Source organism: Leptonotus elevatus, chromosome 20 (assembly GCF_054856555.1).
Source record: "Leptonotus elevatus isolate MCC_2025b chromosome 20, RoL_Lele_1.0, whole genome shotgun sequence".
NCBI classification, from domain to species: Eukaryota; Metazoa; Chordata; class Actinopteri; order Syngnathiformes; family Syngnathidae; genus Leptonotus; species Leptonotus elevatus.
In genome coordinates this window covers 2,492,705-2,516,848 of record NC_141258.1, presented here as the reverse complement: position 1 = coordinate 2,516,848, position 24,144 = coordinate 2,492,705, and the positions used below count along the sequence as shown (strand labels likewise).

The window sequence follows — 24,144 nt, the reverse complement described above, 5'->3', positions numbered from 1 at the left end:
TTTAATTTCCTGTTTCTTTGGCAATGCTGCTGTTTGTATTTGTTATACTATTTAATGATTGTGTCTTATGTGAATATTGGTTTTGTTGCAATCTAATCTTCCTGGCAGGATGAAGTATCTATTAGTGGTATGTTGGCTCCCTCTAGTGGTACATGAACAGTACTGACAAGCGTTCTGTATTGACTATTTACATTCGAGAATTTTTTTTAAATGTGCAATGGATTTTATTTGAGTCATTAACGTAGAATATACAACAACTAAAGCAATACTTTTTATTCATGTAAAAATGACAGTACAAAACCATGTGGCTCATATTACAGTGGCGTCATCCTTGTATCAGGAATCCAAATAAATAGCAGGCAAAAGTGAAAGGAATACAGCGGCTCAGAGTGGAAAATAAGGCTGGTCCGTCATTTACACTTGTATGTGAGCTGCTTGCGATGGTAGTGAATCCATGCCGGCGCCACCACCAGGCCCGACAGGTAGCCCAACATGGCGCCCAGGCTGCAGGATATAGGCCAAGCCTGGGAAAACAAATCCAGCAACGATAAAGCATCAAGACGGGAGGGAATCTTAATCTTGATCATTATCTCCTCTATTATGGTAACTAGAAAAAGTCATTTGCAATCTATGAAGCTCTAGTTGAGACCTCTAATTTGAGGTATGACTCAACATGGTTTGTCACAACTTCATTTTATGACTTTTTCATGTTCCTTGCCTGCCAAGGTTTATTCCAGTCCAGAGGTATCGGGAAAGCTCCAATCCAGACGCCCAACATTGTCAAAGTCACCGTGATCTGGAGGCAAGTGTCCCAGACAGACATTGCTCTGCAAAGTAAAGACACATATGTTGCTTTTTAAAAAATAAACATAGGGGTCCAAATACATTAATACCCGGGCTTAAAAGCCAACTCAAATAACTTTGCCCAATGAATGAAAATGGTGGATGTTGTAAATTTTGTTACTGGAAAACTCGAAGCTCCCGCATCGGCTAGTAACATTTTTGCTGCCAACACAAAGGCCCCCAAAAATGAAGACAAATTGGCCAAATGACGCCTTGTTTAAAAAAAAAAAAAAAAACTCATTACCCGTGGCGACTGAAGACTCTGATCCAAGCCTGGACGTTTGGTCCGAGCATGCAGAGACATCGAAGTGTGGTGAGCGAAGACAACAGTACGGCCAGAGAGAAAGTCTCCAAAGCCGAGCTGAAATATGAATATTTTGTGTCATTGTACGAAGAGATTTACAATAAACTTTTTGTTTCATTCTAATTGTACTTTTGTCCCCCCCCCCCCACCCACCCCCCCCCCCACCCCCCCCCCCCCCCCCCCCCACCCAAGTTACTCACTCGATCAGGGGAGCTCCGTAGAGAACCACCACTGTGTGGAAGAACAAGCAGGACAGACAGAAGTACAAACAGGAACGAAACAACCTGGACAACTGCACAAAGAATGGGAAATCACTTTTAAAAAGTCCAATAATCAATTTTTCACTGGATGGCAGTCTGACGAAAGCAGAAGTCATTGGCCCAGCAGTATGTGGAACTGATTTGCCATTTACATCATGGCAAGTTTTTAATTCTTGATCCTTTATGCATTTCAAATACACTCGTAACAGTGTGTTTTCTAACCTTATATCCGAGCGTGTGCTTCCTGGTCGGCGGCGAGATGCCGAGCAGCCAGAAGATGGCGACGCTGACTGCGGCGACGGACCCGGACACCGAGTAGATCCACAGCAGGTGGGTGTCATACACAGAGAAGCCCGGGACGACGATCGCAGGCACGACGGTGGCTACGAGCATCGAGGCGGCGATGATGGCGTGGGTGCTCGCCATGGCTCGGATCTCGTGGTCCCACATGGCGCTTGACGACACGAAATTCTAATTAGTAGCTTAAAATTGAGACTAAAGCGGGTCCAGGCTGAGGTGAAACGTTCACCTCCAGTTGTGCATCACTTCCGTAAATATGGAGTTGCACATACTTCCGCCAGCCAATCACTGTTCAGACGTTTGCCCAATCCGATGAGCAGACCGGAAGTTCATGTACACCAATCGGTCCTCCCTCTGTCTAACAGATTTTTAACAGACAATTTATTTTATGTTTGTAATATTTTTAATGTAATAAATATTAAAGTACATACTAAAATACTACCTAACTAAATAAAAGTCGATTTAGAAGTGGGATAGCTGTCACTCAATCACAGTAATCCCGCAACATTGACATGAGTTGACATCTTCAAGAACCGGTATTTTACGACCCTACTTAGTGATGTGTGTATTTCTTATATTTTAGTAAAAACTAATAATTTGCTTAAATACAAAAGCTATGAATACAAATTGCTTTTTAACTGAAATCGGATGCTGTCATCGAATCACGTTTCAAAATCTCGCGAAATTTGATCCAATCCGATGAGTGACGTCAACAATACCGGAAGTTTACAAACCTAGCACTTTAAACTAGCAAGCGTCGTAATAGAGTAGGCCAACAGCGAATTGCGGTTTTATTTTCATCACTTTAAAGCAAGCACTGCCACAAATAAGACGGAAATATGGTCTGTGAAAAGTGTAAGTTCACGATAAACGTCTGTTTGTGTTCGTATCTGAGCCAAATGTTTGTTTTCCCCCAAACGACGCACTGTCCTTGCAAGCTAACATGGCTAACTGCTTGCTCAAAATGTTGCTGTTTGACGTACTAAAATCGAAATTTAACTCTGTCTCATATCAGTGCGTGTGACTTGTTCTTGTATGTGTTTGTTTTAGGCGAGAAGAAGCTTGGTAGAGTTATCACCCCTGACACTTGGAAGGACGGAGCACGGAATACGATAGGTAAGATGAAGGTTACACATTCGTAAAATGTCTAGAGACATAAAAAAAAAAAAATCGAAGTACATTCAATGTGACAGGATTGGAGGTATTGGTTAAAGCTGCCCTGTATTATGACAACACACCAAATATGTATAGCTGAAGAAGCCCTCAAGTCAATTTACATCAATCCAATTTATGTGTTTTGTTAAAGTGCCGTTTTATCTCAAAACACTCACCAAGTCTCAGGTCTTAACATAACCAACAAAGTTCACCTGTAGCTACACATTGAAATGAAGAATGTAATGAGTAAGTAAGTTGGGGTCACTTTAGTTGTTAAAGGCTGTATAATCATATGGCTGTATTCCACACTTGGTTTACAGCATGCTAATCCAAATATGTCATAGGTGCCCAACTAAAAGAAAAGCATTGTGTTCTTTCCATGCACATCGTGACACACACGTCACTTCATTTTCCACACAGATGCTCCCGAGTTATGTGGATGGCTGGGGGAAATTGAAATAAAAAAACAGATTTATGTTAAAAAAAAAGATAAATACAAATGACAATGACATTCAAAACAACATTTTGGGATTTGTTTTATTTTGTATTTAAATGGGGGGAGATCTACATACTTTAAGGGCCTATTGCCTTGTCTAATAAAGAAAGCATCTTGTGGTATCTACATGCAATTACAATCATTTTGGAAGGCAGTTCACTGCACTGTGGTGTAAAATATTTTCCTTTTTTGTTCCAGAAAGTGGTGGCCGCAAGCGCAACGAAAACAAGCTGCTGACTTCAAAGAAAGCCAGGTGAGAATCAGGTCAACAACGCTGTAGCTTTAGAAATGGGAAAGTATTGTCTACACCCCGATTCTCATGCATAGATTCGCCCCCTCCAAAAACCTCCTTTCAGGTTCGACCCATACAGCAAGACGGGTTTCGCCAAGTGCCGCATCTGCAAGAGCTCCGTCCATCAGTCGGGATCGCACTACTGCCAAGGTTGCGCTTACAAGAAAGGTTGGCCGTGAGACCATGCAAAGTTTTTTTTTTTTAAGGTCATGTTTTATACTGAATACTTTTTTCCTTACAAGTGATTCAACATAATCAAAATTCCTGCACAGTCATGTAGCTCATGCTCAACGGCGTTAACAACATCCAATGCAGAATTACTGCATGGCCATAAGACAGTGGTAATTGGTGTTAGCCTTCCAATTTGTCGTACCTTTTATTATTATTAGGCCTTTTACTGCCATTTTCCTGCCAAATGGCTCAACTTGACAACAAAACACATTTTGTCTTCAGTCACAAACCAGATGTATTGTTACTTTGTTAGCTTCTTCATTGGGCTGGATGAGCGTCGTATTTTACGTGGCATCCATCCAATTCGGAGGGCACGTGCTATTAACTAGTCTTGCGGTCACGCTCACAAGCAGCGCCTGTTTGCGTGTGCGCGCGCAGGATAAAGAAAGATTACCAACAAATCCGGCATTGTCCCAACTGTATCCCAAAAAGAGATTTTAAAAAACACCCATGGATGACATTTCTACCGTTTGTGGCCAGCTCACGTGCTCCTTTATCGCCTCAGGAATCTGCGCCATGTGCGGAAAGAAGGTTATCGACACCACCAACTACAAGCAGACGTCGGTGTGACTGACCATGTCAGACGTTTGTCATCTCTTTCCCCACAAGGTCCTCTCAAGCCACACTTAAAACACTTTGCTAGAGTGTAATAGTCACAATACAGTCATCTATATTACAATTACATTTAGTTGTAGTTGAGCCTTTCAGATTTTTTTTGTTTTTGCTTTTCATTTTGTGTGTGTATAATGATGTGATTTATATTTTTTAGTAAAATCTTCAGTCAAAAAAAAAAAAAGGGAAACCATTTGACTTATTTCAAAAACACGTCATTAAAGAAACAAATATTTAAATTGGTGCTGTCATAGTTAACGCACAAAAAATATTGCATTATATTAACGCAGATTATTTACATTATTAATTTTGACCGCAGATGATTCTTCAGCTTGACAGTGGATGGTTACGTTAAAGGTAGCTTAGATTGTGTTGAGTAATAAACATGCATTAAAGTAAAACATTTAATAAATGTTTGTGTATGACATTCAAAATATTTGTTCATGTCAAAATATTGGGGTCATTTGTTTTCCAGTTTTAATTATGCAAGTAATTACCTGATAATAAAAAGATGAGAATATGAGTGTGCAGTGGATCAAAAAATGTTGAAGAGGTTCCCATAACATTAAATGTAGAAAGAATTAACACGTAACAGGTGCTCTTCTAATTTGGCGAGCAAAAAACGTTGATTAAAAGCCTTTTTTATTCAGTGATTAATCACGATCCATCCAAATTCTAAGATGTGATATTGTGCTTAATTTGATTTAAAAAAAAATTGAAATAGTTGACAGCTCTGAAATAAATTCTTATTTAAAATGCCATTAAGCAATTACAAATAAAGAAGACTGATGCATTCTGGTAATTGTATTCTTTTTATTAGGCTAAATAATAATCAAAATACACGCTATAGATGGAACCCCCCCCCCCCCCCCCCAACACTCATATGAGGGCCTCTTCTTTCCACCTACTCACACAAAAAATAACAGTTTATATATTACAAGTACTTTATATAGCAAATAAGTGGCTTACTAATGGAATTACAATTGTTTAATAATGATGAAGCGAGAAAAGGTTAAAATTGAAACCGTACCACTTTGGATAAGCACCAATGCAATTCCCGTCAGGGTAAGTCAATAAAAGAATTGCACATATTATAACGAATACATATAATGAATGTAATAATTTTACACAGTCGTATACATAATAGAAATATAAAATATTTTTGTGGCGAAAAAAGGCACTTGAAATCACAGTGATGTTACAAATCATCAAAGCTGCAGCGTTGAAATTCTTCAAGCTTTGGTGTGTGTTTTTTGTTTTGTTTATGGCTCCGCCTACTCGTCGTCTCAGTGCTGGGTGAGGGACAGGAACTCCTCTCGGGTTTTGGGGTCTTCCAGGTAGACCCCCAACATGGTGCTGGTCACCGTGCGGCTGTTCATCTTCTGCACGCCGCGCATCACCATGCACATGTGCCTACGTGGGAAAAAAAAAGATGGCTGCTAAAACTGGATGTATGCGTGCATGTCTGCGCACGTGTTCTTACGTTGCCTCAATCACCACGGCGACGCCTCTGGGTTGCAGGGCCTCGGATAACCCGACGGCAATCTGCTTGGTGAGACGCTCTTGAACTGAGGAAAAAAGGGGGAAAATGCAAGCGCAAGGTTGATAAAATGCCAGTGGATCTATTATAGGTACCACGAGACAGATGTGCGCGCTGCCATTGCGGGACTGACGCGCCATATTTAGAGGGAATGAGAGGCAGGGCAAGTTTAAGAAGCGCCACACATGTCAACTTTATGCTTCATGTTTCAAGTGTGGTTGCAAAACATGGCGTTGGTACGATATTGTGACTCACCTTGAAGCCTTCGACAGTAGATCTCCACAATCCTGCAACAAAAATAACTTTTTACTCATCGCAATCAAAACCATTTCACTCCAACGACTTATATATGTGAATAGTTTGATTGTCTCAGGTTGGCCTTGTTAATTCTTCCTGTTATTCTGCTTTTTCCGTTTCTACAATGGCGTATTAGAGCCACATATAAATATATATATTTTTAGAGAGAGGGAGGTAATATTCTGAGAAAAAAATCACAAATATACGAGGAAAACCTTGAACGTTTGCAACATTATAAATTGGCAAATTTGTGAGAAAAAGTCACAAATTTACGAGAAAATACTCGAATATTTGCGGCATTGTAAAGTGACAAATTTGCAAGAGAAAAACCCTCACAAATTTATGAGAAAATACTTTCATATTTTCATATATTTCATATTAGAATATTTGCGACATAATAGTGTGACAAATTTTTGAGAAAAAAATCACAAATTTATGAGAAAATATTTGAATATTTGCAACAACATAGTGTGACAAAGTTGCGAAGAAAAAAAAATCACAATTTTTTTTCTTTGCAAATTTGCCACTTTATAATGTCACAAATATTTGAGTTTTTTTATTTTGTTTTTTCTTTTTCTTTTAATATTTCCCCCCCCTCTCTAAAAATATATATATTGATACGTGGCCCTAATGCGCTGTCATACATTTCATATTTGATATTATCTGGGTGTTTTTTGTATGTGAATTCACAGGACGAGACTCCAAGAATTCTGTCTGCTGAAGAAGATAGCAAAAGTTGGAGTTGTGATGAGAAATTATCATTGCTTTATTCTTTCCATTTACCAACTGGCAAGAGGCAGCCATTTTGACGCCTGACTCATGATCGCGTCCGAGCTCCCTGGACGGGAATTTGTCCGAATTAGGCTGTGATGACAAGCGCTGGTTCCCACAGGGAACGTTCTCACAGAAGCTGGGCCGACACGTAACGCTGCAATCGCACAAGCACAATGCGTGTGTTTTAATCACCTGGCCAGCTTGCTCAGCCCCACCACTTTCTTGTTGGGAATATAACCGATGTGGACCTATAAAGACAAAAGACGGACGGGGGGGGGGAATCAGTCGGTATCATGTGACTTCCAAAGCGGAACCAAACACAAGACGACGCTTGCTGTTGTCATCTGATTCCCGAGGAAACTCACTTGGCCGAAAAAGGGCACCAGATGATGCTCGCACAGGGAGAACATGTCGATGCCCTTCACCATCACCATCTCGTCGTGGTCCTCGTCAAAAATGGCGTCGTTCAGCACATCTGGCGAGACATCGAGATTGCATTTAGCAATACGTTTTTGTTTTTTTTACTTTGTAATTATCATTTGGTACAGTTGTACCTTGACCTCACGTGTAAGTCTCGATGGTGATGGCGGGCTGTACGTTTCAGCAGTCGTAAGAATTGAAGAATTGAGCGATTCCATGGATTGATTAAAGGAATCGATAAAAGCAAAATAACAATTCCAAAAAATGTAATTGCTGGGATTTTTTATTTTATTTAATTTAATTCCCTAATCGCCAGACAACATAATATAAAAAAATAAATTCAACAACTTAAAATGTTTTCGTGCTTTATCATCACAAGCTGTTCAGAATCAGTAACATGTCAAAATCCTAAAATGAAGAACAATGAGAAAACTGCAGCATAATTTGTCTTAAATGGCAAATATTGCAAACACGTTCTATTTAAATGAGAACTGATGACACATATAATTTAGTTGGAAATAATGCAATGTAATTGGTCTTAAGGGGTAAATGATATAATATATTTCATCTTAAATGGCAAGTATTTCAATTTAGTTAAGTTTGAGTTTGTAATAGGATGAGCCTAAATGGATAAAAAGGCAATGTTAGTTTAAATAGTTGTGGCAAAAATACTACATTATCATGAATGTAAAATATGTATTATTATTACTATATATATATAATTTATTATTTTCATTATTATTTATAATTATTTTATATGATCATTATTGATCTTAAATGGGAAATACTGTAATATGCATTAACTGAAAATGGTACAATATTATGCATCTCAAGGAAATAGTTCAATACGATTGAGCTTCAATGCAAAAATATTTGATTCTTAATGGGAAATAGCTTAAATTTGAGCAACATAAGAATGAATAGCATAATCATATCCAGTATTATTGCTTTTAAATTGGAAATGTTGCAACATTATTGATTTTACAGAACATGTGAAATATTGCAATATAATAAAATCATGCAATATTGCTGATCTTAATGATATAAATGCACTGTTACAAATGAATGGGGAGCGGTGTAAACGTATTGATCTTGAATTTAAAATACCGTAACACAGTACTGTTGTTGTAGGTGCGAATTTGTGCTCACCGTCGACGGTCTCGTGGTAGCCTTTCGTGAAGAACTGCATTGCTTTGGCGGCGCGCAGCGGCGTGCGCAGCAACCCCTGGCGGTCGGTGTCTTCCCCGAGCTCCCGCAGGATGCTCGTGTAGGCGGCCTGCAGGGCGGGCAGCCGGCACTGGTCCTCCGCCCCCTTGCGGGAGCCCTCGTGGAGCTTGCGGTGCGCCGCCACCGCCACCACCGCCTTCGTGACGCTCAGCTCGGGGAAGCCGCTGCTGCAGTGGAACTCCTCCGAGGCGACGTCGCTCCCGTTGCAGTGGCCGTTCATGATGATGATGATGATGATGATGATGATGATGATGATGATGATGATGATGATGGAGTTTTGCGTTCGGGTGCTGCGCTTCCACGTCCCCGTCGCTTCTGTCGTTTAAATAAAGCAAGCGATTTCTCGGGCGCATCATCATCATCGTCGCCGTCGTTCGTCATCACTCAACCCAAATTGCATCCGTCACGTTGCCCGATTTGCTCCCATTCCCTGTCCCCATCACTTGACACGGGTGTATCGTCATCGATCTTTATTGATTAGTCTTGTCGATTATCGTCGCTCACTACGTTCCAGGAACGCGCGCGCGCGCGAAGCTCATGACTTCAAAATGCTACACGGTGTGTTTTACCGATAAAAAGGGACAATACAAATAGCAAGAAAATATAATTGCTTCCATATCACACCTCATGCCCGTGGGATAAGGCAATCGTAAATTTTAATGGCCCACATCACTGAATTATTGTGAATTATTATACGTTGAGGTGAGCTAAAGATTTCTGAAACTATATAAATAGTGAGAATCAAATTTTACTGTACATATCTCAAAATCTCTCAGTCACAGTGTCACAGAGCTGATATCTGCAACTCACTTGTAAATATGAAGTTTGACAGCAGAAAGAAAAAAAACTATCATTGTTTTGGGATGGGCACGAGTGGCACCTCAAATCGAAAAGGCCTTGACCAAAACTGTAGTTATTTTCTCCACAGAGCCACAAATGATGACGCAGTTACCCCCCCCCCCCCAAAAAAAAACAAGCTATTCAAAATCCTCTTCTCTTAGCCGTTTCAAATGTTTTCCCTAAAAAAAAAATTCCCATCAAGATTTGCTGTGGCGTCATCAAGCCTATGATTCCTTCACGCAAAACTCAGCGCATCACGGGTGACATTTCTCAACGTCCAGCAGAGGACACGTTTGATTGACACGCTGTGCGCCTCATGACATTTGCTGTTGCGCTGTTTCCAGGAAGAAAGAATAGACTTGTGTTTTTTTTCCCACACAGTCATGACACAAACATTAACATGTGTGCAGCGCTGTCATGAACATACATTTATTCTTTTGACTGGATCGGAAGACAACAATTCTTGCTGCTGTCTCAATAATGACATTGGCCTTGAAGAATTGTCCACGGCCGCATGGATGATTTTTCACGTTTTATTTGATCTCCTCCGCACAATGCACTCTTTGTTATGTTGATCGCTTTCAGTTGGATTTGTTGTTGTTGTTGTTGTTTTAATGTTGTTTCTCTTTTTCAGAAAAGTGAAACACACGTCACTTCCTGTTTGTAGTCGCGTGCAGTGGCGGGAGATTCCAACATGGCGGTGCAGCCGAAACAGAACCTGTCCATGGACAGCGCGTCCGAACACGGCTTCCTCAACTTCTTCTTCGCCATGCCGGAGAAACCGGACACAACTTTCCGCATATTCGACCGCAGCGACTACTACACGGTTCACGGGAAAGACGCCGCGTTCGCCGCGAAAGAAGTTTTCAAGACGAACGGCGTCATCAAGCACTTGGGCTCCGGTAAGCTAACCGGCTGCATTTTAGCATTAAGCTAGCTACATGCTAACAGGCTAATTTAGCTACTTTCTTGTTGTTTGTTTTCGCCAGGGAATCGTAAGTTGGAAAGTGTGGTGTTGAGCAAGCTCAACTTTGAGGCTTTTGCGAGGGGCCTGCTCCTGGTCAGGCAGTACCGCGTCGAGGTGTACAGGAACCACAGCAAGAGCAGCAAGGAGCATGACTGGAAAATTGAGTTCAAGGTTTGTGGATACTTTATAAACAAACGTAACAAGTGTTTGTGTGTGATTTTTTTTTTTCCGTTGTGACAATTTCCATAACAGGATCAATAATGTATCACTTTGTCTCTCTGTTTTGCAATTTAATCCAACACCTGTCAAGTCTAATGAGAAGTAAAAAGATTTTTGCAAAATTAAGTCAACAATTTTCTTTGGGGCAATATTTTATGCTCCACTATTCTAAACATGATATTCTGGTTAATATTGCGTTGGTGGAAAAAAGAATGAAGTGGATCAATTCACCCAATTTGCAGCCATCTCTAGAGGCTGACATTTTGTGCAGCACCGTCCCCTCCAGTCATCTGAAATTAACATCAAAGTAAAACAGGTGTGCCGTGACGGTTCATATGTAGTTTTTGTTGCCTATTGTGGTAGTTTTTGTTACCTATTGTGGTCAATGAACCGACTGTCCTGCATAACAATCAGTCAACATTATTATTTTTTTCCAAGTATACGTAATTATTACTTAAAGAGCTCTGGCATTTCCATGCAGCACTTTTTGTGCACTGCCAACAGTGCTGTAAAAATAAAGGGATGAAAATATGATTATTATTTTTTTAATCTGGTTATTTAAAAAATAAAAAATTAACAGATTAGTCGATTATTAAAAAAAAAAAAGTTTTGCAGTACAACACCGTAGAGTCGCAAAAATTATTTTGAAACTGGAACAAATGATCGGCATTTCCATTAATTTCAATGGGAAATGTTCATTTGTGGTGCGAGTGAGTTGAGTTACAATCTTGGTCATGGAAAAAATTAAACCCGAAAGTTAAGGTGCCACTGTACTCTATTTCAATTGGGGAAAATGGAAGTACGGCACAGTTCTACCACCTTATTGCTAAATAACGTCGTTAATACCGCTCACGTTGAACATAATTATATTTGCAAAGGCCGCCTTACGAAATGTAATTGTTGTGATCTGTCCCCACTCCTTGTAGGCCTCTCCAGGAAACCTCACCCAGTTTGAGGAGATCCTGTTCGGAGGCAGTAACGGTGCGGAAGGCTGTGCCGGCGCGGTGGCTGTGCGCGTCGCCTCTGGCGTGGTGGGCGTGGGCTACGTGGACGCGGCGCAACGCACCATGGGCGTGTGCGAGTTTCCCGACAACGAGGTCTTTTCCAATCTGGAGTCGCTGCTCGTCCAAGTCGGCCCCAAAGAGTGTCTTCTTGCGCAAGGGGACTGTAGCGCAGAGGGCAACAAGCTGCGAGAGGTTTGTTTGTCTTTTTCTTTCTTTCATCCTTAAAGAGATTTTGTGTGTATGCCCTAAAACTTGAAAATTGAGTTTATGAGATTAAAAGTGAAAGGGGTAAAGAAAATGTTTTCCAGTCGAGGTTCTGAAAAAAATTAATGACAAAGTACAATTTGATACAATTAAAAAAAATGATTAAAAAAAACATATAATACTAACAAATACAAAAATTATGCTATGATGCAATATTGAGAATAAGATAACCAGGGAATCAACATGCAATATAAAAATGTACAGTACATTGCAAAAATGTAACTGTGATGCAATACAAAAAAGGCTTTGATGCTCGGGATATACCTTTGGATTGATAATCCTAGTTTCAAAAGTCATCCCATAAACATCAAACATTGTTTTTGAAATAAAAAAGGAGTTTACAGTATTAATCAACAGCTGTATTTCCCAAACTGACCAATAGGATCGATCCCAACTTCCAACATTGCCACTAAATAATTTTTTTAAAGGATAACGTAATAGTTCGACTGCCAAGGACTTTGTTAGGTTCATCTTGCGTTCATCTCTTTCATTAACTAATTTTCTCCCCAATACGTATAAATACGTAATATTTTAAATATTATCAGTGTCCCAAAAAACGTATTTATGCGTTCTTAAAATGTAAAAAAAAAAAAAAAAAAGTCCCTGAACTGAAGAGAACAGTTGAAGCAGTGGTAGTTATTACAAAAACGGCCATCAGGTGGCAGCAGAGTATAGGAGATCAACCAGGGCCATGTTGGAACAAGCCGTTTTTGACTTGTTTTGTAAATAATAATACAACATAGCTGTATTCTAATGCTAATTGCTGCCAAACAGAAACAGATAGAAATATACTATTTTTCCTGATGAAAGAAAGGACTCTTAATATTTCTTTTGGTAGGTTCCATGTTTTTATAGCAATAGAACACAATATTCTGTAAGCCTTGCAAAATCAGTCAAAATCAGGTAAAACAGCTGGGAGCGAAGGGGGTTGCTTCAGTGAAAATGGCTGCGAGTGAATGAGTTGAGCAGCACGGGGATCGCGTGTTTGTGGTTTTTCCTCATTTTTAAACCCCCCAAAATTCAAGCGTTGTTGAGTCGACTGGAATAAAGACGCCAGCGTGTCAAGGTCGCTATCCAGCTCCTCACTAATTGGCTTGGGGTGGTGGTGGGCGCTTCGCAGGTGGTGCAGCGTGGCGGCGTGCTGGTTTCAGACAGAAAGCGATCCGAGTTCAGTACCAAGGACGTGGTCCAGGACCTCAACAGGCTGCTGAGAGCCAAACAGGGAGAGACGGTGGCGAGCAACACTCTCCCGGAGCTCGACAAACAGGCGAGGGCCGCCGTTGGTTTCCGTCCACAGACGGAATGCTTTGGTGTCCCGTTCGGAGTCTTAACAAAAACATACAATCAAATGGAATCTTTTTGTTTTTTGTGTAGGTGGCCATGTCCTGCTTGGCCGCGGTGGTGCGCTACCTGGAGCTGCTCTCGGACGAGTCCAACTTCAACTCCTTCAGCCTGGCCTCTTTGGAGCTGGGTCAGTACATGAGGCTGGACAACGCCGCCGTCGGGGCGCTGAACCTATTCCAGGTGGGCTCGTATTCTTTTAAAATTGGATTCTATATATATCATTGTGCTACCTGTTGCTGAGACTTGGGCCTGTTTTGCAGGGTGCGCCAGACGACACCAACGGGGCTCACTCATTGGCCGGTCTGTTGAACAGGTGTCGCACACCTCAGGGCCAGCGGCTGGTCAACCAGTGGATTAAACAGCCGCTCCTGGACAGAACCAAAATAGAGGAGAGGTAATTTAGCCGCACCTTTTTGGTTGCACTCGGGGAGCTGCTGGTTCCAACGGGGACGCTACATAAATCACCAGGGGTGTAAATGCTATGCTAAAAATCCGGATTGGGCTAGCATGTTCCATGGTTGCAAGTTCACACTGGACAGCCTAAAATGCAGAGCAAACTGCTCGTCTCGTGTGTCGACAGGGACGGCGGATTGGATGACGTTAAAAATGAAAAGCGTCCTAAATGCATTTCATTCTCAGACGAGAGCAAAATCACTGGTTTGTCTTCATTTTTAAGGAATGACGGATGCAGACGTGCGCAACAGTAGCGTGTGACTTTGGTAACTCCAGTTTCCCCATCAGATGACATTCTTGCGCCTGCCTTTGATTTGTATTTTTATTATGGACAATCAGTTGTTTATTTGTAGCTTTCAATTTATTTTTAAATATTCGATATAAAAAGAAAACAAATTCAAAATACTCCAGTGTTGCTGCTGATTGCTGTTCTTCTTGAGCTCTTAATACCCGATACCACTGGAACCAGCCTGATGTCCAATCAAGAAGATTGACACACAAAATTCACGTAGAGATCTGAAGTCTTACGAGATTGACCCGTCGTGCAGGTTAGACCTGGTGGAGAGTTTGGTGTGCGACTCCGAGCTGAGGCAGACGTGCCAGGAAGACCTTCTGCGGCGCTTCCCCGACCTCCAGCGGCTGGCCAAGAAGTTCCACCGCCACAGCGCCACCTTGCAGGACTGCTACCGCGCCCACCAGGCCGTCGGCCAGATTCCCGCCCTCGTCACCGCGCTGGACAAATATTCAGGTACCAAAGTTTGTCCGTGGGGAAAAAGTGTATCATCCTCTTCTTAGTCCTTAAGAGGACGTTTCACGTTTGCATGGCAATGGGCGCAATATGGCCTGAAAATAAAAATATGAAGTAGGGCTGCTCGATAATGAAGAAAATATTATATATATCATTTGAAAATAAAATAAAAATATATATATAATTTGGTAATAATTGAAATCAAGGACAATCATTTTTTGGGTACAAAACAAAATGGTTAAACATGTAAAAAATATTAAGACGAATACATTTCTTTGAAACGCTTTAATTATGCAAGTTCCTTTTGGACAAAACAAGATTGATTAAATTAGTCATTTTAAAATAAGAAGGTGCAAATATATAAATTTAAACAACTCAAAATTTGTATTAATAATCTTTTTTTTTTATGATTATGCCGATTTTGTAATTGTGGAGTGTAATAATTGAAATTGTGATTGAATTTTGATTAATTGCACCAGCCGATCAAGATTTTTATTTTCTTTAAAGAAAAAGCCATCAGATTTCCAATTTATAATCGTCCCCCACCCTTCAATAAAAATAAAAACAATATATGCTTTTTGGATTCCCCACTTCTTGGATTTGATTTATTTTCCTTGATACCAATCGCAGACTTTATTTTATGTATTATTTATTTATTTATATATTTTTAACTTAACCTTGCTCTGCAAACTGAATTCTCGCGGTATGTGTGAGTTCACACCGATGGACCAATCACGGCGTGACATTATGTTTGGGGGGGGGGCGTGATATGCAGCTCAGCTGTGACGAAACCAGGAAGCCGGCGCAGACGGCGGGGATCAAATATGGAAGAATGGACGCTGCAATGAATTCTGTTCTCGCAGCATTTTTCACCGTTTCCTTGTTGAATGTTGGACAGCGAGAGGAGCGTCGTTCATTTTTTAGCTGGTACAGTAAAAATGTTCGCCCTTGAAGTGGCGCCCTGTCCTAGATACGTGTTATAAGTACATTATGTACTGTACACTGTCCGGTATATCATGCAAAGCTGCCATTGATTGGCTTGTCTGGTCCACGTGTCGGGTTTTCTTGGAAAAACAAGTCATGGTACGGCGAGTTTGTCATCAGTGTGTCATGTTTCCATGCGGCCCCCATTCGCTCCGCTGCAGCCTGTGATTGGCTGTTTTGTCTCCTAGGCGGCCGGCGGGTCCTGCTGGAGGCGGTCTTCATCTCCCCCCTCAGGGACCTGCAGGGCGACTTCAGCAAGTACCAGGAGATGATCGAGACCACCCTGGACATGAACCAGGTGCGGCTTTCTCACACTTTTCAGCAGTCTTCAATTAAGAAAATGTTCGGGATGCGCTTGGATTATAATGATTAGCGGTGTGACTAAAAAACGATTTGTGCCGGAAGATCCGTTTTGATTTCAAAGATGTGATCGTATCCGTACATGAGCTAATCAATCAGTCGCGGTTTAGCATGAAGCAGCCCAATCAAAAAGGTATGAATCGTAAAAGTCGGTTTGAGGTTGCTTTGAATTTAGTTCATTGGAGACTTTTACATGTTGTTACATGCTGAGGCTACAAAATCTCTTTTAGGCGAATACCACATTTTGCCTACTGGCAAGTTCATTCATTTTGTAAAATGGTGGCCTACTTTGAACGACACACTCATTGCGTCATACCACGGTCAACTGAGCCTTACCATATCGAACGGTCATTCCTCTGAATCAAATCGAATCTTTCAACTTTAAAATGTGCCGGCCTTGAATCGTATTGCACTTCATGCATCGGGATACTTCAGATTGTCTTCTTGACGCGACCCCCCAAATGTTGATGTTCAAATATGATCTCTGGTTCAGGATGAGTTTGAAGTGCTTCAAATTGTATTAAAAAATAACTGAATAGTTTGTTCAGTCCAGGAATGTGATAAATGCGTCCCTCGAGGACATCTTTTAAATTTTACTTTTAATTTTGCGGCCTTGGGTCTTTCTTTTTTGGGGCAATTTGTCACAATAATTCAGGCGTGTATGAAACCTTTTTTTAATGGCGCCTCGCTGAAAGCAGGCTTATTATAGTTTTGGAATTTTCATTTGAATGATTTTTTATTTTGTTTTGTTTAGATTTTTTTTTAATTAATGTAGTTAGTTTTAATTCATTTTCAGGGTGGTTCTGTTAGTGTTAATTAGTTTGAGATTTTTTTTTTTTAAATGCTTAGTTTTAGTTTAAAATCATCCCCAAAGGCTCATGTATTAAATTAATTACCAAAGACTCAAACTTTTTTTGTTTGTTTTTGTTTTGCTAAAATAACCTTGGCTGAAGGCGCTAATGCTAACGATGAACATAAACAAGGGAAGCTTCTTCTTTGCCGTTTATAACTTTTATTGCATTTTACAAGTCCTTTATAAAAAAAATTATTATTATTTTTTTTACCCTATTGTAGATTGAGCACCATGAGTTCCTGGTGAAAGCCTCGTTTGATCCCGTGCTGAGCGAGCTGCGAGAGAAGATGGACGCCACTGAGAAGAGCATGCAGGCCGTGCTCAACGCCGCCGCCAGAGAGCTAGGTGACGCGGCGACACCGGCGAGTTCGTCCGCTGGTCACAAAAAAGTCGATTTAAAAGTGTGCAGCGGCCGTGTTCCGAGAAGCCAAATAACTTCGCGGTCAAGTGTGCAGATTGTCCTAAACCAAGATACAGGATTCTATGACGTCAGACAGGCGGCGGCGTGGAAATGCACATGGCCATGGTGGCAAAGGGCATCAAATAAATGGGTCATGCATGTGGCAAGCTTAGACCGCCAACGCAACGTTATTCCTATTAGTGATAGAACGATATGTTTTTTTTCTCCAAGATTTTTAGTGGTCAAGGAAGCCGATAACCGATATTTTAAGTCAATTTTCATTTGCAGTAAAAGAGAAAAAATAATAAGAGTAAAAAAAAAAAAAAAGTTTTCTTTTCATTTGAAAAATATAAAGAATTGACAGATTTGTTTAAAAATTGTAACACAAATTGCAGGAAGCTTCCAGGGTCATCAGCATGTGTTAAGTTAATTAACAACTAAGCGAGTAAATAGTTCCCTTAAGTTTTCTACCGTAAAGAAAGTTTTCCAAAATATCAAAACATAATTTCTTCATTGTATTTTTTTTTTTTTTTAAATAAAAAATATAGGGAGTTCCTAGTGTCAGCATCCTTTTTTATATAGTGGAAATTTAAATCATCCATAAATTTTAAGTTCGAGCGACAAATGCATCCGAATGTGGCTCTCATTTGTTTGTTTTTGTCAAGGTTCGTAAAAGGTTTAAAAAAAATCTTTGCAATGAAAAATTGTCTGAATATGTTTGAAATGTGTTTACAACAAGTAAAAACTGTTTGTAAACATCTTACAAACCCTGATGAAAACACAAAATTCGCTACGTTCGCAAGCATTCACCGCTCAGTGAAATACCAGTTTTATCGTACTTCAGATTTGTAAAAAGGCTGATGCCGATATTTGTCAAAATTGGTTCGGCCGATAATCGGTCTATCCCTAATTCTAATCGGCATATGTGTTATCACTAATTTTCATACAATTTTAGCTGCTGATAAATGAAAAAGGACCTTAGAGGACCGCATTTCTTGGCAAAATCTCAAAATCAAAAACGACCCGAAACTAACCTTTGTGATATGTGAACCTTTTAGCCAGAGCGGATCTCATATACTGGAGTAGCAATAATTCGTACGACAAACATAAAGACACCTCTTAATCGTTTATGCAATATTCTCGAGATGGGCAGTTTGCCTATTCAACACTGTTCGTGTAACGTGACATTCACAACAAACTGCTGACGGCTTTTGCAGGTTTGGACGCCGGCAAGACGGTGAAGTTGGAGTCCAGCGGCGTGCTGGGCTTCTACCTGCGGGTCACCTGCAAGGAGGAGAAGAACCTGAGGAACAACAAGAAGTTCACCACGCTGGACGTGCAGAAGAACGGCGTGCGTTTTACGAACGGGTATGTGCGCGTGACCTCGCCGGCCGGATTGATAATTGGGATTCGCTCCAGGGAGTTCGTCGCATTAGCAATCTGGTACTTCACTAGGCAGACACGTTCGGGAAAGGCGGGGCTTGCTGTACAATACGTTAAGCTGATTGGACGATGCGGCATCTTTGCACATTTTTGTTTTGACCAATCAAGGCAACGGATAAAAATCTTGTTTTAGGGAGGGGGGGGGGGCACGGACATCTTTGCTGTTTATATTCAACAAGGAAACAGTGAGTAATTGTGCGATAACATAATTAATTTGTTTCCTCCCCGCCATTTGCGCTTATTGGTTTCGCCCTGCCCAAACGACGTTTGATTGATCCGATCGGAAAAAGATCGGCTGCGAACGTACAGGATGTATTCTCCGGAGTTTGTGAACTCACAAATACCGCGAGAATTCGTCTTGCTGGCAAAGGTATAACGGTGCACCGGTGCCCCGCTTTGCCTGACCTGACCCGGCCCGGCGTTTGTGTCCTCAGCAAACTGAGCGCGCTCAACGAGGACTACAGGCGCAACAGGGACGAGTACGAGGAGGCGCAGAACGCCATCGTCAAAGAGATCATCAACATCGCCTCAGGTGCGGAATGTCGTCCATTGGACAGGAGCGAGAAAGGGAGTCATCAGGTTCTCGAACTTGATGAAGGAAATCTCGTCGTGCACTTTTCTGCCTGCAGATTATTTCCGGCCGTCGTTTTATTCCTATTTGCTTAAAAGTTATTGTATTGCCATTTTTATTTTCCAACTAGGCTACGTGGACCCTCTGCAGTCGCTTGGCGACGTCGTAGCGCTGCTGGACGCGGTGGTCAGCTTTGCCACGGTGTCGGTGTCGGCCCCCGTGCCTTACGTGCGGCCGCGCTTGCTGTCCGGCGGCCCCCGCCGGCTGGCGCTGCGGCAGGCGCGCCACCCCTGCATGGAGGCGGACGCCGACACGTGCTTCATACCCAACGATGTCACCTTCGTGCAGGCGGAGAAGAGCTTTTACATTATCACAGGTGAGCGGAACTGAATTGGTGCTCTCGTGCGTTTACATCATTATAGAACTATTTGTCTTCTACCCCCCCCCCCAAAAAAAAAACAATTGTGGGGGGCAATCTGTTATTACATTTACAGGATGTGTAATTTGTTGCCACTGACTAAAGGACGGAGTTCGTCTGCAACAAATGATCCAATTGCACAAAACAAAACCCTTATTTATCTTTTTTTCTTTAAAAAAAAATTTAAATTATAAAAATGTCCTGCAAAAATGTGGATGTTTTGTTTTGTATGTTTTTTTTAATTAATTGTAACATATTTTTAAATTACTGTTAAAAAAAAAATGAAGATGGCCCCAAAAATATTTTTCTAACAATACAATTAGATGGACAAAGAATCTTTTGTGATACAAAAAACAAAACCTTATCTTTTTTCTTTAAAAATAAAATAACTATAACACTAAAAAAATGTGCCAGAAAATTGTTTTTTTTTTGCTTGTTTTGGGTGATTATATTTAATTAAGACTAATTGTATTAATTACTGTATTTGTATTTATTTATTTTAAATCTCACCATATAGATGACCCCAAAATATTTTTCTAATACAATTATATGGATAAAATAATTTATTTATTTTATCTAAAAAGAGGTTTAAAGCATCTAAGTACCTGAACAAATACTTGAGAATTTTTTTTTTTAAAAATATGAATTTTTTGTTTTAAGAAACACATTTTTTCCCTACACATCTGTCTTAAAATACAATACTTGAGAAAAAAACCCATCAAAGTATTTGTCATTTCATCTTCAGGACCAAACATGGGCGGAAAGTCGACGTTCATCCGTCAGGTTGGCGTGATCGCTTTGATGGCTCAAATCGGCAGCTTCGTGCCGTGCGAGGAGGCGGAGCTCAGCGTGATTGACAGCATCCTGGCCCGGGTGGGGGCGGGAGACAGCCAGGTGAAGGGCGTGTCCACCTTCATGTCGGAGATGCTGGAGACGGCGGCCATCTTGCGGTAGGATCCCGCCACCTATTCTCGCCGTCTCGTATCCGACCCTCGATCGTCACGTGGCTCTCGTTGGCCGCAGCTCGGCCACCGAGAAGTCGCTGGTGATCGTGGACGAGCTGGGCCGCGGCACCTCCACCTACGACGGCTTCGGCCTGGCCTGGGCCATCAGCGAGCACATCGCCGCAGAGGTCGGCTGCTTCTGTCTGTTCGCCACGCACTTCCACGAGCTGACGGCGCTGGCGGCGCAGCAGCCCGCCGTGCACAACCTGCACGTCACGGCCTTGACGTCGGACGACACGCTCACCATGCTCTACAGAGTCAAGCCAGGTCAGTCTCCCAACAAGTTACCATGTATATGTATATATATTAGAGGTGTCAAAATGAGTGCGTTCATTTAAAGTTCCTTCCTGTACTGGGGGGGTTTCCAGTCACAACACAGCAGACGCGTCCGCCGCAAGATTTTGCAGTAAAAAATGTTTTTATAATAATGCATATATTTGTGGAGACTGAGGTCAAGTTGTTTTACAATTTTAAAAATGCAGAATTTCACAAGTTACTTCATGTTAAAGATTAATTAGATCTTAGTTCTTAATATGAAAAGACTGAGCTGTTACCGTCTTACAAATGCAATTATGCCATCTAGTGGCAGAAAAATGACCTCAACACATCAATATCACACTTGTTTTTTACAATGCAGTAAAAAAAAAAAGAATTTTTAACTCAATTTTATTATATATTATGAAATTACTGCACCAATGACTAAAAGATGCAACCATATTTCTATTAGGTTAATTTGTCTCCACATTTATGTTAAATGTATGAAAACTTCATAAAAATATATATTTTTTAATTTTGTTGTACATCTAGAACACACATAAAATTTGCAATTAATCGTGAGATAACTATTGAAGTCATGCGATTAATTACGATTAAACATTTGAATCGCCTGACACCCCTAATATATATGTAACAAAATAAAGCCTACCGAGAGACCCAAACGAAGCGGCCCAACTGTCCGGAAGTGAAAGTGGCTTACTGTTTTTATTTCTCTTCCTTTTGAATATTGTTGCGGTAAAGGGTGAGGTTATTATGTACGTTACGTGTGCACATGATTGAATGAGCTGTGCGTGATCCAGCGGGACGAAGTGTTGATCACAGGCCTCTTTTGTTCATGTGGGGCCCCCCCCAACCAATCGATGCTCCACATGCGGGTTTGACGGTGATAAAAAATTGCACGCTGTTTAAGAGTCAGCAGCTGCTTGAGTCCACACGCCACCGCCGTGTTGTGGCATTCGGAGAAGTATTATTATTATTATTGTCAATTCCACAAGTGCTCCAATTGAAAAGCTTCTTTCAGCTGCTATTAAACATAATTTACAAAGAGCTGCAACTCAAAATGACTCGCGCTCAATTGCGCATACTGGACTACCGGCGCCACGCAGGCGCGCCAGTTTCTGATGTGTTCAAATAGGCCACGCCCCTTAAAGGTACATAACACAGAAATAATATATTTAAGAAAATACTCAACAAAATATTTTCTCAGAGAGAAAAGCAGCATAGTTGAAGATTTATTAACAGTAATGATGCTTAGCTCTGTCCATGATTATGTAGTCATAAAAATTTTAAAAAAAGCAACAAAAGGCAACAAAAAAAATTCTTCCAGTTTTAATAAAATTATTATTATTTTTATTAACAAAGTTTGTGGGTGTGCTTCCTTCCAGGCGTGTGCGACCAGAGTTTCGGGATCCACGTGGCGGAGTTGGCTTGTTTCCCGCCGTCGGTGGTTGCCATGGCGAAGGAGAAGGCCGAGGAGCTGGAGGAGTTTCAGGAGCCGGCCTCGTCTGCCAAGGGCGACGAACCCGAGGCCAAGAGACGACGCAGCGACAAACAAGTAAGAGTTGCAAACGTTTTGGGTACGAGGAGAAAAAAGGAGCCCCTCGCAATCCTTAACGTCAATTAAACAATTAAATGCGATGAATAACAATCAAATTATAATTACCTACTTTTGAGGGTAAAAACAGTTGTTACAATAATGAAAGTTAACTTTTTTCTGGGAAAAAAAGCTTAAATAATTTGTTTTGACAACAAATCAGTACTTTTTTGAGGAAAGGAAAGAGTACAAATTGTAATTGGGTTGTTTCCCAATATCAAAATGTGTGTGGATATCGTTAGCTGAATATCATAATTGGCCAAGTCACTTAAAACTTAATAACAATATTAAAAAAAGTGCCTGTAAAAAAGTATAATAAAAAATAAATAATAAAAACATTTGTCACAACTTGCAAAAGTTGAATCGAGGCAATCGGACTCTTGTTGAATTTGTTTGTTTGCCGAAAACATTAAAAAAAAAATGTAGCCAACATAATATTATACTAACATCTTTTACTTTTTAAAAATATAACACAACCTAATTTATCGCAGATTTTGCAGGCTTTTAGTTTGAGAATCTCCGAAGCCACCTTTCGTGTAGGAAATGCGGCGTGACGTGAGCAATCGGGAAAAAAGCGACTTCTACCCCAACCTCCAAACGGCACCTCACTCCGCCGTCCGTCTTCTCCCACCAGGTTGGAGAAGGTTTAATCCAAAACTTCCTCGAGGAAGTCAAGTGTCTTCCCGTTGCCAGCATGACGGAGGAGGAGGTGAGGGCGGCGTTGCGGCGCATGAAGGCGGCGCTGCTCGGCAAAAACAATGCGTACGTCTCCGAGATGCTAGCGCGCTCGCTTCCCGCTACAAGGTCTTGATTGTCTTGTCTTAGTTAGCATCACCCGTGCAAAACGGCTTGAGACACCTTTTTGACTTTTTTTTTTTATCAAACATGCAACAGCATTTTCTTTCTTTCTTATTTGAAACAAAAATTTAAGTGGAGATATTTCCCCCCTTAAATGGAGTTCTTTCCTTCTTTTTTTTCCTGAAAGTTTCCAACTCTACGGAAAAGGATTAGGAAGAAAGAGAAAGAAAGTTTGGCAGGATTATTATTCTGACTATAAAGTGAGAATCCTTTTTCTCTTTTCATTGGCCCGAATCGTCTTCCGTACTATTCTTAAGACTTATTTGCTCATAATTAGTTTTCCTTTTAAGACAAAAACAAACAGGAGGAAAAAGTTACTGAATTAGAAAAAGCGTATTTTTTTGTTTGTTTTATTCAGACCAAAACATTTGTTATGGGGAAGAAGAAAAAATTCGGCCCATTTCACCCCCAAACAACAAAAAAAGTCTTTGCTGTCTCTTTGTTTCGGATAAAAAAAAATAAAAAAAAAGTTGTGTTGGTAATGTTTGCGTTACAGTATGTTGTACAGTTTGTCAATAAAGCTTTGTTCCTGGAAGGTCTTCTGACATTTTGATGCGTTTTAATCTGTTAAGTTTGACATTGGAGACATTTATCACTGGAATCGTTGGTAATCCAATCCATTTGTTGCGGGCTCGGCCAAGCTGGACAAAGACGCTACTGTCGTCCTGTACTTGATGAGGTCAAAACATCACTGCGCTTATTTTCTATAGCATTTGTCCTCTTTCGGGTCACGACGGAGCTGGCTGACTTGACGCACTTCACGACAGCTTAAAACCACCGTGTCAAATCCATT

The 24,144-nt window shown here is 40.9% G+C and overlaps 4 protein-coding genes across 4 annotated transcripts; 2 read left to right on the top strand and 2 right to left on the bottom strand.

Moving 5' to 3' along the window:
- Positions 1-258: 258 nt before the first annotated feature.
- pigf (phosphatidylinositol glycan anchor biosynthesis, class F) lies at positions 259-1,991 on the bottom strand. Its single transcript, XM_086065044.1, has 5 exons — positions 1,630-1,991; positions 1,348-1,439; positions 1,088-1,204; positions 719-827; positions 259-524 (listed from the first exon to the last, which is right to left on the bottom strand). Exons 1-5 carry the CDS (start codon positions 1,855-1,857, stop codon positions 411-413), a joined length of 660 nt encoding a protein of 219 aa, XP_085921170.1. The 5' UTR covers positions 1,858-1,991; the 3' UTR covers positions 259-410.
- A 422-nt stretch (positions 1,992-2,413) lies between these two features.
- cript (cysteine-rich PDZ-binding protein) lies at positions 2,414-5,016 on the top strand. The gene is made up of 5 exons (XM_086064903.1): positions 2,414-2,562; positions 2,758-2,823; positions 3,557-3,611; positions 3,715-3,818; positions 4,387-5,016. Exons 1-5 carry the CDS (start codon positions 2,547-2,549, stop codon positions 4,449-4,451), a joined length of 306 nt encoding a protein of 101 aa, XP_085921029.1. The 5' UTR covers positions 2,414-2,546; the 3' UTR covers positions 4,452-5,016.
- Positions 5,017-5,363: 347 nt separating this feature from the next.
- Positions 5,364-9,247, bottom strand: gch2 (GTP cyclohydrolase 2). Its single transcript, XM_086064902.1, has 6 exons — positions 8,674-9,247; positions 7,470-7,579; positions 7,297-7,352; positions 6,289-6,320; positions 5,977-6,061; positions 5,364-5,906 (listed from the first exon to the last, which is right to left on the bottom strand). Exons 1-6 carry the CDS (start codon positions 8,969-8,971, stop codon positions 5,780-5,782), a joined length of 708 nt encoding a protein of 235 aa, XP_085921028.1. The 5' UTR covers positions 8,972-9,247; the 3' UTR covers positions 5,364-5,779.
- A 949-nt stretch (positions 9,248-10,196) lies between these two features.
- On the top strand, positions 10,197-23,886 carry msh2 (mutS homolog 2 (E. coli)). The gene is made up of 16 exons (XM_086065007.1): positions 10,197-10,493; positions 10,581-10,729; positions 11,704-11,973; positions 13,166-13,312; positions 13,420-13,569; positions 13,650-13,783; positions 14,391-14,590; positions 15,763-15,872; positions 17,009-17,132; positions 18,405-18,555; positions 19,065-19,162; positions 19,332-19,577; positions 20,365-20,569; positions 20,643-20,890; positions 22,285-22,454; positions 23,128-23,886. Exons 1-16 carry the CDS (start codon positions 10,286-10,288, stop codon positions 23,302-23,304), a joined length of 2,787 nt encoding a protein of 928 aa, XP_085921133.1. The 5' UTR covers positions 10,197-10,285; the 3' UTR covers positions 23,305-23,886.
- The last annotated feature ends 258 nt before the right edge of the window (positions 23,887-24,144 follow it).